At 45.5% G+C, this 18791-nt stretch overlaps 1 protein-coding gene across 3 annotated transcripts in view; it reads left to right on the forward strand.

Moving 5' to 3' along the window:
- ANAPC16 (anaphase promoting complex subunit 16) overlaps positions 1-16659 on the forward strand; it is a 38431-nt gene extending 21772 nt beyond the window's left edge. For all 3 annotated transcript variants that reach the window (XM_070752234.1, XM_070752235.1, XM_070752236.1), the window contains exons 3-4: positions 4106-4180; positions 15902-16659. In XM_070752234.1, the coding sequence (XP_070608335.1) occupies positions 4106-4180; positions 15902-16017 (191 nt within the window). In that variant the 3' untranslated portion in view covers positions 16018-16659. The remainder of the gene's footprint in view (positions 1-4105; positions 4181-15901) is intronic.
- The last annotated feature ends 2132 nt before the right edge of the window (positions 16660-18791 follow it).

Consider the following 18791-nt stretch of genomic DNA (forward strand, 5'->3'; position numbering starts at 1 on the left):
GAAACTTGTTACCTATTACACAATTGTCACCTCAGTTTTGGGGATTCGCCATTTTGTTTTTTCAAGGAAACATCTAGAGTTAAGCAAATATGAATTGGGAAACTACTACCAGCTATCTTTTTTTAGAACTGGTCAACAAAATGGTGGGTTTAGAAATGTCAGTAGCATATTCTACAAATGTCCTCTGAAAATCGGCAGTGCCATTTCAGATATGTAAATGGTGGGAAATTGTGGCATTTATGCTGGAAGAATTTTAAAAACTGGGGGGGGGGGGAAACCCTCAACAGCCAAGAATCAGCTAAAAGGTCAGAAGATATAGAAATCTCTGGTGTCTGGTTTTAGCCTCCTCCTCCATGTCAAAAGTGAAAAGTGATTTCTAGACACCAAGACTGTCTTTTACTTCTAAAATTGGTGCCTCCAAAAGCAACTGTCATGAATGGGACGATAGGAATTATAATTCAGAATATATGGAAGATACCAAGTTTATAATGATGGTTATTTCAGAGATTGTGTAATGGTATGTTTTGAAAATCAATTGGTGATCCCAAATAGCAGGGAGCCTGTATTTGTGAGAATTTGAACTGGGCAATTAAGAAACAAGATAATGTTCTGATTTTTTTAGTATTATTATTATTATTAGTGTTGGAAGGGACCTTGTAGGTCATCTAGTCCAACCTCCTACTCAAGCTGGAATGCCTACACCATTTCAGACAAATGGCAGTCCAATCTCCCTTTGAAAGTCTCAAGCGTTGGAGCTCTCACAATCTAATCAGGCAAGCTGTTCCACTGGTTGATCGCGCTCACCATCAGAAAATTCCTCTTTATTTCCAGATTGAATCTCTCCTTGGTCAGCTTCCATCCTTTATTCCTTGTCTGGCTTTCTGGTGCTCTGGAAAACAGTCTGACCCCCCCACCTCCTCTCTGTGGCAGCCCTTCAGGTATCGGAACACTGCTGTCATATCAACTCTGGTCCTTCTCTTCGCCAAGCTGGTCATGCTCTGTTCCTACAACCGCTCTTTGCATGTTTTAGTTTCCAATCCCCTTATCATCCTGGTTGCTCTCTTCTGCACATTCTCTAGAATTTCAATGGCTTTTTTGTAGTGTGGTGACCAAAACTGGATGCAGTACTTTAGGTGTGGTCTAACTAAGGCTTTATAGTGGTGTTAGTACCTCCCTAGTCCTACATTTTATCCCTCTATTAATGCAATTTAGGATTGTATTGGCTTATTTGTCTGCCACTGTACTTAAATCAATTAGTTTTAAGTTTCATGTTTAGGAACAAAAATAAGAGCTAAATTCAATTCATTCCATATATGAGCTACCTTAACCTGTACTACAAAGTATGTATTATCATCTTGGCAGGCTATTATTTGCTTTTTATGGGTGAGTAACCCATAACATACCTAGCGATAAAGGTTTCTTGGAAAATTTATTGTTTTCAGAGCCTTGTGTTTCTTTTGTCCTTGGCCACAGATAGTGTGCTAGTCTTGAAGGTCTATTAAACTGTAGTTTAAATGTTAGTATCCATGGTTTCTTTTTTTTCCTTTTCTTTCAAGGATGCATTTTCATTTGGAATTTATTTAAAGATAATTGAGGTGCCATTGTTCTTCTTGTGTACGATACCCCAAAACTATGAAATGCCTTGTTTCAATGTTTCAACATAACTTGGCTATAAAGAATTGTCTCATATTAGAGTAGTTAGAGCCCAACATCCCTCTGTGTCCTAGGCTTGTTAGTAATGGCTTTATATCTGAGATGCCAATCATTTATGTAGATTCGGGCTATTTTTAACTAAGTTTACATTATCCATTTATGCAGTTCATTTAAAGCTGTCCTGTGGTGGTCCAACTGGAATACAGCAATATAGTAACAGGGTGGCGTGCATGAAATGAACAAGAAAAACACAATAAACAGTTCCGTGAACAAATCCCATACAAATCCCATACAAAGGTTTTAATAGATAGTGAGGAACTCATCACTTGTGGATGGGATGGAAGTCCAGTCATTTTGTCCCTGGAACTCAAGCAAAAAGCAGGTTTGAAATGTTTTTCCTAAAAAGGTCCACAGAGTCATGAACAAATATCAGAGAAGTCAGATCGTGCAGAATGCAGCTGCGAGAGCAATCATGGGCTTCCCCAGGTATGCCCATGTCACACCAACACTCTGCAGTCTGCATTGGTTGCCGATCAATTTCCGGTCACAATTCAAAGTGTTGGTTATGACCTACAAAGCCCTTCATGGCATCGGACCATAATATCTCCGGGACCCCCTTCTGCCGCACGAATCTCAGCGACCGGTTAGGTCCCACAGAGTTGGCCTTCTCCGGGTCCCATCGACTAAACAATGTCATCTGGCGGGACCCAAGGGAAGAGCCTTCTCTGTGGCGGCCCCAGCCCTCTGGAACCAACTCCCCCCAGAGATCAGAATTGCCCCCACCCTCCTTGCCTTTTGTAAACTTCTCAAAACCCACCGCTGCCGTCAGGCATGGGGGAATTGAAATATCGTCCCCAGGCCTATATAATTTATGTATGGTTTGTTGTGTGCATGTTTTTTAAATTATGGGTTTTTAACTTTGTATTATTAGATTTGTATTGTACATTGTTTCTATCACTGCTGTGAACTGCCTGAGTCTACGGAGAGGGGCGGCATACAAATTTAATTAATTAATTAATAATAATAATAATAATAATAATAATAATAATAATAATAAAGTGGGGGTTCCAGAGGAATAGAAAAAGCTTACCTCCTGAGCCCCATCAAATGGCATTGTTTGAAAGAAAAGATTCAAAGCATGCCTACCTATTAGAGCAAGGGTGCCAAACTCGATTTCATTGAGGGCCGCACCAGGATTGTGTTTGACCTCGGGGTGGATGGGTGGTCTGAGAGGGCATGGCCAGCTCAAAGTCATTTGTGTTGGGGAGCCCTGTGGTGTCCCAAGCACTCTGTCAGAGAAAACAGAGGTTGGGGCGCCGCATCCTCCATTTTCACTGACAGAGGGTTGCAGGAGCCAAAAACGGAACTCAAGAGGGCCGTGTGTAGTTTTCACTGGCAGAAGCACTGTGGGCCAGACCGTCGCTGTTTCCAAGGCAACCTCAAGGGCCAGATCTGGCCTTAAGTTTGACACCCCTGTATTAGAGGATGATAGAGGCCAATACTTTTAGAGAGAAGTTGTCCCAGAAATTGACTGTGTTTTTATGGAGCTTTATAGGTGATAACAAATAACTTGAATTTTTTCTGGATGCGTATATGAAATTTAATGCAGCTGGGGGGAGGGGGGAGATGGAAGGGAATGTGCTTGTCAGTGAGAAAATGACTGGATCAGACCAAGAATTGACCATACTGTTCCCAATAATTGTCTTCCAGATACAGTGTTCCCTCACTTTTCGCGGGTTCGAACTTCGCAAATATCCTATACCACGGTTTTTCAAAAAATATTAATTAAAAAATACTTTGCGGGGTTTTTTTCTATACCACGTTTTTCCCCACCCAATGACGTCATACGTCATCATCAAACTTTTGTCTGCCATTGCTGATTGGCTGAAATCTCGACCAATCAGTGTTGTTATCGGGGGGGGAAAAAATTGTTAATAAATAATTATGTTTATAAATATCAGGATAACTAAGTGTCTTATTCAATGGTGAGTACCAGTAATAATGATGATGAGTAAATGGTTGTTAAGGGAATGGGAAATGGTAATTTAGGGGTTTAAAGTGTTAAGGGATAGCTTGTGATACTCATAGCCAAAAATGGTGTATTTACTTCCGCATCTCTACTTCGCGGAAATTCGACTTTCGCGGGCGGTCTCGGAACGTATCACCCACGAAAGTCGAGGGAACACTGTATATGAGAATCTATTGCTTGAAGTTGACAGCAGCAAATGGCATTGCTTTTAAGCATACACTGAGTTTCCTGTGGACAACTGGCTAGGAATTGTTGGGTTCAGAAGCTAAACTGTTGGCTTGGTTCACTTTTTGTTATTATTATATGAATGCACACACTTGTTAATGTGTACATCGATATAAAAGTAACACTAATTTTTTGTGATACTCTTGGAAGGCTTTTTGGGATTATAAATATTTAGATTTTCTTTTTCTCTATTTACAGATGGGTCAGAACGATTCCTTTGTGAATCTGTCTTTAGCTATCAAGTTGCATCCACACTGAAACAAGTAAAACACGGTAAGTGAATAAACTCAGGAACTGTGTTGTATCAGTGGACCTGTATGTTGTGTCAGGATTTATCTATATAGAAGTACAGTAAGGGAACAGAAGTACCGTACTGTATTGCAAACAGCAGGATAGAACAGAACATAGTAAAAAAATAGAGCAGATATTTAATGAACCTATTGTCACAATATTATCCTGTGTAATAAAAAATCAAAAACAAAGTTTTATCTGTATGGTCTATTTAACCAGGAGATAAGATTGTAACTTATATTATTTGATGCTGTTGTGTTCATAAAACAAGCTATGAACATTGTACTCATAGAAAAGGTTTGTGAGCCATAACATTGCTCTTAATAAAGATTACTATCTTTCTTTCTGGGTCATCTGGTTCTTATCTCGTCTCACTTCATCATCTCTTCCTCCTCATACTTGTTCATGTGATACATTGGACATCAGTTTATTTGCTTCTGAAATGCTATCAAGATGGAACAGAACCCTGGAAGAAAATATCTGATTAGAGTAACTCTTTTTGAAGAAAACTTGATCACTTGCTATTTTCAATCATACTCGATGGCCAAAGAGATTGGCCAAGAGTTCTTAAAATATTGTTTTTTCTATCAAGTAAATTAAATGCTTGATTAGATGGCTGTTCTGCCAGAGTCTCTTGCAAATTTCCAATTTTATAGATATACAGTACTGTATTCCTTTTGGGCCTACAACGAGATGGACAGTTTTAAGGTTTACAGTAGGGATGGCAACTTTAAGACTTGTGGGCTTCAACTCCCAGAATTCTCCAGCCATCAGAATTCCCCAACTTTAAGTCCATAGGTCTTAAAATTGCCAAGGTTGGATTCCCCTGCTCTAGAGTATGTCATAACATAGAATATATTAGGGCTGATGGCTGTATAGACAATCTATTTGTTCAGATATGTAAAAAAAACCCTGCACAATAAGGCATCACATTGCTTTATTTCTTTATAATATTTCTTTAACTTTTTTCTGTTAACACAAAAGGTAAGGAGTTAATGTCACCAGAAAGAAACTGTTTGATGTGACACCCCCAGAATCTTCAGTAGTGGGGGTAAATAAGTCTTCACCCAGGCCACTGTCATAACAGGAAGGAAAATACTCCAATTCGGATGAAGGTCAGGATAAAAACAATTTTGAAAAAGATGATCACTGGAATCAAAATAGGTCAAAACATTGTGAAGCTGGAAAAAGCTACTTTGCTAAAAGTGAAGACCTCATAATGAAACTAAAAGAAGGAAAGTGGAAAATATGGTCTAATGTTAAATATCAAGATGGCAAGGGTTGTATCAGCTATCTACTATTACCTTCACTTTTCACTGTCAACTGCTATGTTCAGTTGTATGTTCAAGAGCAGAGATGGGGAACTATGGTCCCTTTTTGTGCTATGGACTTCAGCTCCCAGAATTCTTGGGATTCCCAGCTTCCCTTTTCAGGGAAGCCTGGAGCCCTTTTGTTTTGTTTTGTTAAGTTTATTTTAGTTAACGTTGAAATTTCCTAAATACTTCCAAGGTCGAAGAAAATATTAAGTGCATCAACACTCATACAGCTTTATATGTATTTATAAACATTTATTACACTGGTAAATATTTAATGCCTTAAGACTGTTGACACCAGGTTTAATTTAATAGGGAATTTCTTTGAAAGACGTTAAGAATTTCCTGTCTTCCTTTGGAAACAGAATTTCCTATGGCTAAATATAGTGTGTCACTGGACATCTATTGAAGAAGCTTTGGCAGAACAAGCTTGATGTTAACATGTCCATGTTAAAAAAATAAATAAACCCCAGTTTCCCAATAGATAAGATTGTCCAGTCACTGCAGAATAGCTGTCCCATTCGTTAGGTTTGTCTAAGTCAGTGTTTCCCAACCTTTTTTGAGCCGCGGCACATTATTCATATTTTCAAAATCCTGGGGAACATTGAAAGGGGGGGGGGGGCGGGCTAAAGAAAAGTTTGGACAAAAAAACCCTCTCTCTTCCTCCCTTTCGCTCTATTTCTCCCTCTTTCTCTCTTTTCCTTCCTTCCCTTCTTTCTCTCTCTCCATCTGTCTTTCTTTCTTCCTCTCTTTTTTGCTCTCTTTCTCTCTCCCTCCTTCCCTTCCTCTGTCTTTCTCTCTCCCTTGCTCTCTCTCTCTGTCTCTCTTGCTATCTCTTTCTTGCTTTTTTCTCTCTCTTTCACTGTCTTGCTATATGTCTCTTTCTTTCTCTTTGCCTCTCTTGCTATCTCTCTTTCCTTCTCTTTCTCTCTCTCTCTGCCTCTCTTGCTAAGTCTCTCTTTTTCTCTTGCTATGTCTCTTTCTTTTTCTCTCTCTCTGCCTCTCTTGCTATGTCTCTCTTTCTCTCTCTCTTTCTCTGCCTCTCTTGCTGTCTCTCTTTCTTGCTCTGTCTCTCTGCCTCTCCTGCTATGTCTCTCTTTCTCTCTCTCTCTGCCTCTCTTATATGTCTCTCTTTCTTTCTCTTTCTCTCTCTCTCTGCCTCTCTTGCTAAGTCTCTCTTTTTCTCTTGCTATGTCTTTCTTTCTTTTTCTCTCTCTCTGCCTCTCTTGCTATGTCTCTTTCTCTCTCTTTCTCTGCCTCTCTTGCTGTCTCTCTTTCTTGCTCTGTCTCTCTTTCTCTGCCTCTCTTGCTATGTCTCTCTTTCTCTCTCTCTCTGCCTCTCTTATATGTCTCTCTTTCTTTCTCTTTCTCTCTCTCTCTGCCTCTCTTGCTAAGTCTCTCTTTTTCTCTTGCTATGTCTCTCTTTTTCTCTCTCTCTGCCTCTCTTGCTATGTCTCTCTTTCTCTGCCTCTCTTGCTGTCTCTCTTTCTTGCTCTGTCTCTCTGCCTCTCCTGCTATGTCTCTCTTTCTCTCTCTGCCTCTCTTATATGTCTCTCTTTCTTTCTCTTTCTCTCTCTCTCTGCCTCTCTTGCTAAGTCTCTCTTTTTCTCTTGCTATGTCTCTCTTTCTTTTTCTCTCTCTCTGCCTCTCTTGCCATGTCTCTTTCTCTCTCTTTCTCTGCCTCTCTTGCTATGTCTCTCTCTCTCTCTCTCTGCCTCTCTTATATGTCTCTCTTTCTTTCTCTTTCTCTCTCTCTCTGCCTCTCTTGCTAAGTCTCTCTTTTTCTCTTGCTATGTCTCTCTTTCTCTTTCTCTCTCTCTCTGCCTCTCTTGCTAAGTCTCTCTTTTTCTCTTGCTATGTCTCTCTTTCTTTTTCTCTCTCTCTGCCTCTCTTGCCATGTCTCTTTCTCCGTACTGAAGGAGCGGGTCCAGCAGTCACATGGGTTGCTCATGTCCAATCCGGTGGAACTGAGCCTAGTATTAAAAAAGCTTGCCGGATCCGCCCCTTCCCCAGAATTCGCTCAGTTCGCATATCCTGCGGTTGTATTGTGATAGCTCGTTCAACATTCTAACACCTTCCCTTCGTTCCTTTTCTTCAAAAGTAGTAAGATTTGTTTTATCATTATTATTTACTTGCACCAATAGCGCCAGCCGTTTGCGGCTCGGCTTTTTTCCTTTGGAGAAGTTGCGGTTTCGTTTCCCCCCGGCGGTTTTGCCGGTTACGATTCCTGCGGCCGCTTGTGGATTCTTCTAATCCTTTGGCCTGGAGGTCCTGGTGCAAGTATTAATCTATTGAATTATTGATTATTTATTGTATACAATATATTTAAGGGCTTAAGAAATACCTCCTGCGGAGTGAGACGCCTTCTAGTCTCCTGGACTTAGTCGATCGCTTCCCCTTTAAGAAATTTACGGGGCGATTTTTTCGGCGCGAAGGCCTTCGCGCCCTTTTTAAATCTAGGCCTCTCGTGTTGGCCTCCTGCCAGCCGCGTAGGCCTCAGTCCACCGCGTGGATCCCGGAGCGGGCCTTGGGGGTCCCAGGCTAAATTCTCCACCGGCTAAGCCTCCAACCAGAGTGCCTTGGTTTACTTAATTATAAAGTTTAGGGAGGCTGGCCCCGCTGGATTTGGGGGCACGAACTCTGGGTTTGCCCAGATTGTCCTCAAGTTTCAGCAGCTTCGAGGCCTCGAAGCAGGATCCATTCCTCTTGGGAAGTCCTTGAAATTCTTCTCCTTATTATTCAGTTATTGGCTCAGCCTTGTCTTCTGTTAATTGTCAGACTATGGCTACCTTTCCCAAGAGAGGCACAACTAAAGGTCCCAGAGAGGCCAGGCCTACAGGCGATGAGATTACTAGTATCCCCCAGGCCTCTTCCTCCTCTTCTCCAGGGGCCCGCCCCTCGACCAAGGTCACCAGGGCCGAGAAGAGAAGGGACCTAGCCCTACAAAAAATCCATGACAAATCAGCAAAACGTTTGAAAGTGCAGGCCCAAGTAATCAGTAGTCAAGACCCACCAGAGGCTTCTAGTCTTCCTCCTTCTGGGGTCCCTGTGTTATCTCTGGATGAGCCAAACCTAGACAGACCCCAACCTAACCTATGGGGCATAGGTCCAGAGGAACCAGATATTATTGAAGATTCCCCCCAGCCAGGATCCTCCCAGGCCTTTAGGGATTCTTCTGCCATTTCTGCTGATATTTCCAGCTTACCTCCTGAGTTCCAGTCTATTTTTGCTGTGTTGTCCAAAGCCATTGATGCCAAACTCTCCACCATCAATGAGCTTCCCTTACCTCTTCCTCCTTCTCGCTCCTCCCGCCCCTTGGGTTCTCCCCCAGCGGTCAGAGCTCCTATTCAGGATGATTCAGATTCCTCCCAGGATGAATATGAGGATATAGAGGATGATGAGGATGCTTTTCAAGGCCTATCAGATGATGAGGAATCCCAAATAAAGGTTCCTCCTCCAATTACTATTTTTCCTTCTCAATTATTCAAATCTCTCCTCCTCAAAGCTAGAATTTCTACGGGATTAGCGGCCCAGGAGAAACAAGCCTCCACTTCCACTGATCCCCCGGAGGAGAATTTACCTTACTTCACAGAGGAACAGGAGGATAACGAGGTAATTCCTATGCCTAAGTTGTTTAAAGATGCTTTACTCAAACAGTGGGAATTTCCAGCCTCTGGCCTTAATCCCTCCACCAAGGACAGAAAGTTGTACAAACTTTCCTCTTCCTATGAAGAGCTTCTATCCTTTCCCAAACCGGATGAACCTGTCAAGATTCTTCACTCGGCAGCGGCTGTGCCAGGCGAGGCGGAGGAAGTCCTCCGCCCAGAGGACAAGCGCATTGAGCAAATGCTCAAAAGAGGATTCACCGCTGATTCCTGGGCTACTAAAAGCTCTGCAGCGGCTTCCTTTTTCTCCAGAACCATGCTGTTGTGGCTTCGCCAACTTCAACAGCATATTCCTCCCGATGACTTGAGAGGTCAACAAGACTTCAACAAGGTCTTTGCAGCTGCCCAGTACGTGGCTGATGCCACCTTGCAATCTACTAGATTTTCTGCTAAGTCTATTGCAGCTTCTACTACGGCAAGAAGACTCCTATGGATTCGCCCTTGGCAAGCGGGAGTTCGCCAAAAGTGGCAGTTATCCCAGGGTCCCTTAAAGCGCGACCTTCTCTTCGGTGATCTTCTGGATCCACTCCTCACGGAAACCACGGACAAGAAGAAAGTTTTGGGTCCAACCACTAAAAAGGCTACCAAAACGCAGTCCTTTCGTCGCCCAGGGCGCCAGCAAGATCAAGCGGCTTCCTACCAGAGATCTCCAGGTCAGTATTCCCCCCGCTTTCGTTCCCAAGGTAGGAACTCCAGGGGTAGAGGGTTTCGCTTCCAAAGGGGAGCTTCCTCTAACAGGGCTTCAAAAAAACCTAGATGGTAATCTTACCTCTATTCCCATAGGGGGTCGCCTAGCTCATTTCGCCTCTAATTGGCGTCTCACCTCCAAGGACCCTTGGGTCATTGACACTGTTCAAACAGGCCTTCTTTTAGAATTTATTTCTCCTCCCCCTAAACGTTTTATTTCCTGCCCTTCTCCCAGGTCATCCTCAGATTGTAACCGTATGGAGGAGGCCATTTCTCATCTATTGTCCATCAGAGCCATTCAACCGGTCCCTTCCGGTCAGAAGGGCCTAGGTTTTTACTCCATCCTATTTATGGTTCCAAAGTCCTCCGGAGGTTGGAGAGCTATTTTGGATTTAAAGAAACTAAATTTATTCATCAAATATAGGAAGTTTAAGATGCACTCCTTGTCTTCTATTTTGGCCGCCATTCACTCGGGAGATTTCATGGTCTCCTTAGACCTCACTGAGGCCTACCTTCACATTCCTATAGCCAAATGCCACAGAAAATTTTTACGTTTTTCCTTTCAAGGCAGGCATTTCCAGTATAGGGCGATGCCTTTTGGCCTTTCCTCGGCCCCTCGGGTCTTTACAAAGCTCTTGGGGTCCCTGGCGGCCTATATCAGGGCGTTTCCCATCCACATTTTATGTTATCTTGATGATATTTTGATTCATGGGTACTCCCTGGAGAAAGTGAAAACAGACCTTTCTGTCACCATGTCAGTCCTTCAGGACCATGGATTTTCCATCAACTTTGATAAAAGCCACCTCCAACCTTCCACATCCATTTCTCACCTGGGATCCATTATTGATTCAGAATCCTCCCAGGTTTTTCTCTCTCCCGAGAGAAAACTCAGTATAGTGGAGTTAATTTCTAGCATTTTATCTAATTCTTCAGTCTCCATAGTCACTCTATCTTCCCTTTTGGGGAAGATGGTGTCATGCATAGGCATCATCCCCTGGGCTCGCCTTCATGCTAGGGAACTCCAGTGGCTCCTGTTACCTTTTCAGAGATCAGGGCACAGCAACTCAAATCGACGCATTGTCATCCCACTGAGTGTTCGCAGATCCTTCAAGTGGTGGAAGTCTCCGGCCATGGACAGAGGATCCCCGTTCAGGTGCCCGGATCAATTTGTCATCACCACAGATGCCAGTCTATCGGGATGGGGCGCCCACGCCCAGGGGATGATAGCCCAGGGCACGTGGTCCCCGGAGGAAGCTTCCAGGCCAATCAATTGGCTAGAGTTAAGAGCCGTTTCCCTGGCTCTGAAGCATTTCTCTCCTCGCATTCCCAACCGGCACGTTCTCATTCTCACCGACAACATTGCCACGAAAAGCCATATTTGCAGACAGGGGGGCACGAGATCCAAGGCTCTCATGAGGGAGGCCCTCAAGTTGGGCCTTTGGGCGGAAAAACATCTCCAGTCGCTCCTAGCCGATCACATCTCGGGGAGTCTCAACGTCCAGGCGGATTGGCTATCCCGGGCAACGATAGACCCAGGAGAGTGGAACCTCCATCAAGACCTGTTCCATCAAATCACCCTCAGATTCGGCCTACCAATCCTGGATCTCTTCGCGACCAATGCGAACGCCCAACTCCCTCGCTTCTATTCCAGATTTCCATCCCCGGGAGCGGAAGCAATCAATGCCCTCCGGAGTCCATGGCCTCCAGGCCTACTCTACGCATTTCCTCCAATTCCAATCCTCCCGGACGTGATTCACAAGGTCCTCACCGAGAGGGCCCGAGTAATCCTAATCGCCCCTCACTGGCCCCGCCGGCCCTGGTTCGCGGATCTCCAACAGCTGTCCGTCCAGGACCCCTGGCGACTCCCCGTTTCGGGGGATATGCTGCGGCAGGGGGCCTCTTTCCATCCAGACCCGGAGTGGTTCCACCTCACCGCCTGGCTGTTATCAGGAGAGATTTAGAACTGCGTGGTCATGACCCCGATTCAGTGGAGGTCATTTTAAAGGCCAGAAGGGGTTCGACCAATCGAATCTACGACCACACGTGGTCCAAGTTTCACCAGTGGTGTCTACAGGAAGGTCTCTCCCCTCTGTGCATCCCCATACACAGAATAATTTCCTTCCTTATGCAAGGCTTCCATAAAGGACTTTCCACCAGCACCCTCCGGCGTCATCTGGCAGCCATTTCATCTGTCCTAGGAGGTCCCCGCAGACAGCCTCTCCGATCCTTCCCTGAAGTTCAGGAATTCCTCAAGGGCATAGCCAATCTCAGACCTTCCAAGGTCCACAGGTACCCATCCTGGGATTTGCCACGGGTTCTCCATTCCCTCACGCAGGCACCATACGAACCCCTAAAATCGGCGTCCCTCAGGTACCTATCCTTTAAGGTAGCATTCCTGGTGGCTATTACCTCTGCCCGACGCATTTCGGAGCTGGCTGCCCTCTCAATCAGGCAGGACCTTTGCCAATTCCATCAGGACAAGGTAGTCTTGCGACTGGACCCCACCTTCTTACCCAAGGTCAGTTCCATGTTCCACAGATCTCAGGATATTGTCCTACCTTCCTTCTGCCTCCAACGAGACCATCCCTTGGCAATTAGATGGCACACCCTGGATCTCACCAGAGCGCTGAGAATCTATATCCAACGCACAGGACCCTTTCGGAGGTCAGAAGCACTTTTTGTAGCCTATCATCCCAGAGTCATGGGGGCCAAAGTGTCTTCAACAGTAATAGGCCGTTGGATCAGAGGGACTATATCTAAGGCCTATGAGTCGGCCTCCCTCTCAGTTCCAAGGAACATCACAGCGCATTCCACCAGGAGCGCAGCCACCTCGGCCGCTTGGGCGACTCAAGCCCCGTTGGAGGAGGTCTGCAAAGCAGCCACTTGGGCCTCGCCAAATTCCTTCATCAGGCACTACAAGATCGATTCTTACGCTTCAGCGGACGCTGCCTTCGGCAGAAGGGTACTCCAATCCGTTATCTCACACGATAGCAAGCTAATCCCACCCTAGGGACCATCTATTGGGTATGTCCCATGTGACTGCTGGACCCGCTCCTTCAGTACGGAGAATAGGCGTTGATTGCTTACCTGAACGCCTCTTCTCGTACGGTGAGCGGGTACAGCAGTCACTTCCCGCCCTTGTATGTGTCTTCTTTACCTTTCTATATCTTTCTTCCTCTAACAATGAGAGTTGAACACTACAGAGCTTCACAACTGAGCCTAGTCTATGGATTCGCGAATTCTGGGGAAGGGGCGGATCCGGCAAGCTTTTTTAATACTAGGCTCAGTTCCACCGGATTGGACATGAGCAACCCATGTGACTGCTGTACCCGCTCACCGTACGAGAAGAGGCGTTCAGGTAAGCAATCAACGCCTATTCTCTCTCTTTCTCTGCCTCTCTTGCTATGTCTCTCTCTCTCTCTCTGCCTCTCTTATATGTCTCTCTTTCTTTCTCTTTCTCTTTCTCTCTCTCTCTGCCTCTCTTGCTAAGTCTCTCTTTTTCTCTTGCTATGTCTCTCTTTCTTTTTCTCTCTCTCTGCCTCTCTTGCTATGTCTCTCTTTCTCTGCCTCTCTTGCTGTCTCTCTTTCTCTGCCTCTCTTGCTATGTCCCTCTTTCTCTCTCTCTCTCTTGCTATGTCTCTCTTTCTCTCTCTCTCTCTCTCTTGCTATGTCTCTCTTTCTTTCTCTTTCTCTCTCTGCCTCTCTTGCTAAGTCTCTCTTTTTCTCTTGCTATGTCTCTCTTTCTTTTTCTCTCTCTCTGCCTCTCTTGCTATGTCTCTCTTTTTCTCTCTCTCTGCCTCTCTTGCTATGTCTCTCTTTCTCTCTCTCTTTCTCTGCCTCTCTTGCTGTCTCTCTTTCTTGCTATGTCTCTCTTTCTCTCTCTCTCTGCCTCTCTTATATGTCTCTCTCTCTTTCTTTCTTTCTTTCTTTCTTTCTTTCTTTCTTTCTTTCTTTCTCTCTCTCAATTGACCGCCATGTCAGGGCTCCCGCTTGCAGTCAGCTGAGAGAGAGAGAGAGCGCTCCCTCTCGCCGCCGCCTGGAGCTCCCTCTCGCCGCAGCCATCTCCCTGCGACTGCCTGCGGCCGCTGCAGCCCCCCCCCTCCCACCGGGCCACAAAGGACATTTGCCGCCGACGCCAGTGAAGCTTCAGCTGGGCGGGGCGCTGCCGGTACTTCCCTCCTGGGGCTCCCGCTCGCAGCTGTCCCCCGGCTTCTGCTCGATGCCGCGGTTTTCGGCGCTGTCCTGCTGTGCCCCAAAGAAGGAAGGCGGGAAAAAGGCGAGTAGAATGGAGCTCTCCTCCTTCCTGCCTTCTTTGGGGCCCAGCAGGACAGCGCCGAAAACCGTGGCATCGAGCAGGAGCCAGGGGACAGCTGCGAGCGGGAGCTCAGTGCAAGGAGCCGCTGACTGCGGGCCCCAATTTGCCCTGGGCCCGGTAGCGCGCTCCCTGTAGTACCCGTCTATCGGCGGCCCTGGCTTTGCGCCATGAAGAGAAAACGGCAGCAGGGAAAAGTCGGCCGTTTTCTCTTCATGGCGCAAAGCCACACAGTCCCGGACTCTCGGATTCCTCGCCCCAAGGCAGGAGGCGGTGGCGGAGAAGAGTGGGCGGATCGGGCAGGCAATGGGGCAGGACGGAGAAGCCAGGGGCGCGTTTGGACGGAGGCACCGTGGGGAGCAGGGGCAGGGTGGTGCGGCAGTAGGAGTAAAGGGAGCCGCGGCTGCCCCTGCCTCCCCACGGTGCCTCCGGCCAAACGCGCCCCTGGCTTCTCCGCCCTGCCCCATTGCCCACCCGATCCGCCCACTCTCCTCCGCCGCCTCTCGCCGCGGCACACCTGACTGTCTCGCGGCACACCACTGTGCCGCGGCACACCGGTTGGGAAACGCTGGTCTAAGTCAATGAGGAACTATGACACCACTGCTATTGGACATAAGTAGTCTTCGACTTACAACTGTTCATTTAGTGACCATTCAAAGTGACTAACGCTCATTTTTCTCACTTACAACGGAAGCATTATATGTAGCATGGTTACATGATCAAAATTAGAATGCTTGTCAATTGGTTCATATTTATGACTATTGCAGTGTCCTGGGGTCATGTTGATCAGCTTTTGTGATAAGCAAAATCAGTGGGAAACACAGATTCACTTAACAACTGAAACTGTTCCTAGTTTAACAGCTTCAGTGATCCACTTAACTGGCAAGGAAGGTCATAAAATGGGGCAAAACTCACTGCAGTATTTCATGTAGCAACATAAATGTTGGGCTCAATTGTGATCATAACTTGACTATCTGGATGCCACCAACGATTTAAAATATATCTTTTGCTCAACCCCTTTAATTATTCTGTCATCATTCCTTGTCAACTGCTCCAACAATGCCTTTTTTTGTTTGTTTTACTTATGGCTTTTTTGAACTAGTATAGTATATTTGACAAGTTTGAGAATTTTGACAAAATGAAAAGCACCTGATAGATAAAGGCAGGAACAATCTCAGTGTAATACCACAACTTTGTTTTAGTTTCCTTGTGAGGTACCAGGTGTAGCAGATGACAGAATAATGTCACTATGTGGAAGTGAAATACAGTTGTTCTAGAGAACAGATACTTTAGCCTTATTCATAGCTTGAAGGATATTTGCCAACATCTATTTATGTAGGGATTATCTGAAGTATTTTCATTGGTTAACCGTTTCTATGAGAAACAGCAGGATAGCTAGAATAAAGTCGGATCTAAAAGAGCTTTTGTAGGATTTAGAACTGGAGCAGTAGAAATAATACATTTTCTTGCAACTGAAAAATAAACGTGAGGATCTCTGAACAAAATTTGTTTATTTTTAATATTTTTATCCTGTCTTGTGGGTTGATAATGTCTTGTGAATCATAGAATGAAAACAAATTGTGTGGATTCTAACTAGTTCATGTTCCTGTGATAAAGTTGTTTTTTTTCTGCTTTCAGACATGATGTGCGATTGTGCGGCTTATAGTCCATTAAAAGGCTTAACCAAAAGTTGATTGCAAACCCATTTTTTAATTTTCTGATACAGATCAGCAAGTCGCTCGAATGGAAAAACTCGCTGGCTTAGTGGAAGAACTGGAGGCAGATGAGTGGAGATACAAACCCATTGAACAGCTCTTGGGCTTCACCCCGTCTCTAGGTTGAAATATAGCAATTTGTTGATGAGGTAAAATCCAGGATTAGTGTAGCACCATTTTAAAACTTTCAGTGGTTTCATTCTGTGTTTTCCAACAAATCTGACGACAATCCAGAACTATTGTTTGGGGGGGAGTTTCCCCCACCAGATCCAATAAAGTATGTTTATACACCTTTTTTAGAATATTCTTTTTAGTTCACTTTCACACTGCTTGACGATAGTGTGATGTCTGTAATTAAGGTGATGTAATCACTTTTCGTGGAGGAGAGGAAAAAACACATTTTTTTTCCTTCAGAGGGAAAAAGGGATGATGATTTCAATTGAGCTGCCATAATGAAAATTAACCAAACAGTTGGGCTTTTCTTGTGTGTAACTCTTGGAGAGTGGCGTAAGAAGCCACGGTTTTAAGCCCTAAGCTATTGCTTTGAAGAGAAATGTGATAATAGGACAAGGTTCACTTGGAGGGCAGAAAAATATTAACCATTTCCTCTATTTATGTTGTTGCTGAGAGTGCATTTTGACAGCTGTTCCTCTGTTAATTATGTGTGGAAATGGTCAGAACAAGTCTTAAAAAGAGACATTGACTGTCCTGTTTGCTGTACCAGTCCACCTGAATAGTCTTGTTTAGTAAATAAATTATTTTAGCTCTTGCCGTGATGTTGGTTTTGGTATTTCTTTCAACTGTTTGGGAATAAAGAAATGGACTGACACCAGTACTGGGTTCTAAATCCTGTTGCTACCGGTTCACTCTTGTACTCGTGGCACTTCTGCCACCACTACCAGTTCGCCAAACTGTGTCGAATCGGGAGCAATCCATCGCTGACTGATACCAATATGAGTTTAAGTAAAAGGTACTAAGATTCACAAGGTCTACATTGGGGCAAATTAGACAGTCATTGTAACTGCAACATGTTGAGTTTAGAGGTTTTCAGAAGAAAGCTCAATGACATTCTCATAGCCTGAAAGAGAGAAGAAGGGAAAAATGAACAGTCAAATGACTGATTATTGGGACTTTGTGTGTGTCCTTTATGCTGTCTGAGCTTGGTTGTTTTCTTAAAGGGATTTTCATTATCCAAAACTAGGTAGGTATGATGTCACCAGGTTTGAGTATTGAAACATAAGGAAATAAACTCAGAATGCGCCCAGGACCTCATCATTCAACCGTGAGCCACAAATAAATAGCAATAGCTTTAGACTTCTATACTGCTTCATAGTGCTTTTACAGCCCTCTTTAAGCAGTTTACAGAATCAGCATATTGCCCCCAAAAATCTGGGTCCGAAGGTTGAATCAACCTTGAACCAGTGGTGAGATTTGAGCTGCTGAACTACAGCTAGCAGTTAGCTGAAGTAGTCTGCAAGTGCTGCACTCAACCCAGGTGGTCACAGTTAGGGCAAGCCTTCAGAGAGGTCTTTATTTCTCTTGAGGGTGGTTAAACAAATGACTCTCCACTGATCAGTAAGGCTCCACCCTCAGTCCCCCAAACCACAGTTCAGGCCACAAGGCAAAATTCCATGCATAAGACAAGGGCAGTTTCAAGGCCTAGGACAAGACAAGAACAGTCCTCCAAGCAATGCAAAATGTCTGCGTCAAAACCAGAGGAGTGTAATCCGAAAACAAACACTTGTTCCTGGCAGAAGCCCTCGGGTGAGCCTTGTGAAGAGGGGCAGGGTGTCCTCCTCCCGAGTAGTCGGGCCGCCCTGTGCTGACTCCGATTCCTCTCCATTCTCCGCACTTGGAAATTGGGCAGGGGAGAAAGTTGCTGCTTATTTCTGGAGCTCCCCTGCTCCGCTGCCTGCCCTTTCTTTCTCATCCCCCTCATTTGGTCTCCTCTTTGCCCATAGGAATGCGCGATCCTTCTCCACCGGTCCCAGTTCTGTCTCCTTCCCCTCCTCGAACCTGGGTTTGTTTGCTTGCTTGCTTGCTTGCTTGCTTGCTTGCTTGCTTGCTTGCTTGCTTGCTTGCTTGCTTGCTTGCTTGCTTGCTTGCTTGCTTGCTTGCTTGCTTGCCTGCCTGCCTGCCTGCCTGCCTGCCTGCCTGCCTGCCTGCCTGCCTGCCTGCCTGCCTGCCTGCCTGCCTGCCTGCCTGCCTGCCTATCCATCCATCCATCCATCCATCCATCCATCTATCTATCTGTTGTGATTCCGTCTGAGGCTCCTCAGGGAACGGCTGAACCTCTGCCGGCTCCCTGCTCAGAGGGGGAGGAGGAGGAACAGGAGGAGGAGGAGGAGGCCCAAGCAGAAGGGGAGGAGGAATATCAGGCCGAGGGAGAGGGAGAACAGCCAGAATCCCCCGGGGTGGAGCTCTCCCCAGCAAGCAGCCTGGAGTCCTTAGATGAAAATGCTCAAGCCATCATCGATCACAGGCAGAGAAGAGCAGCACAACGAAGGGGACAATTAGCCAGGTACTTCCAGTCCTAAATAGGTAACAGCTGGGTTTGGGTGTGGTTCTCTCAAGAAAGGCTGAAAAGGCAGACCCACCCTTCCTGTATTGTGGAGTATTATCTTTGGGAGTCCTGGGACCTGGCTGTGATCTTTGGCGTCTCTGATTCTGGCTTGTGGCCTTGAAGGCTGAAACCTTGGGGAAAAAGGCGTGGGGGCTTATTCTCTACAGTGGTGTGTGTGCCAGCAAGAAGTCTTCTGTATTGTCTGGCCGTCAGGACTTTGCTGTGAAGCCTCATAGCCTGCCTGTTGGGAAGAACAGGTTTTTCTCTGTGTTTATTTTTCAAACTATAAAGTGCTTTTGCTTTTACCAGCGTGTCTGGCTGCTTTTTCCAATTGGTGT

The sequence above is a fragment of the Erythrolamprus reginae genome, chromosome 5, assembly GCF_031021105.1.
Source record: "Erythrolamprus reginae isolate rEryReg1 chromosome 5, rEryReg1.hap1, whole genome shotgun sequence".
Lineage (NCBI taxonomy): Eukaryota > Metazoa > Chordata > Lepidosauria > Squamata > Dipsadidae > Erythrolamprus > Erythrolamprus reginae.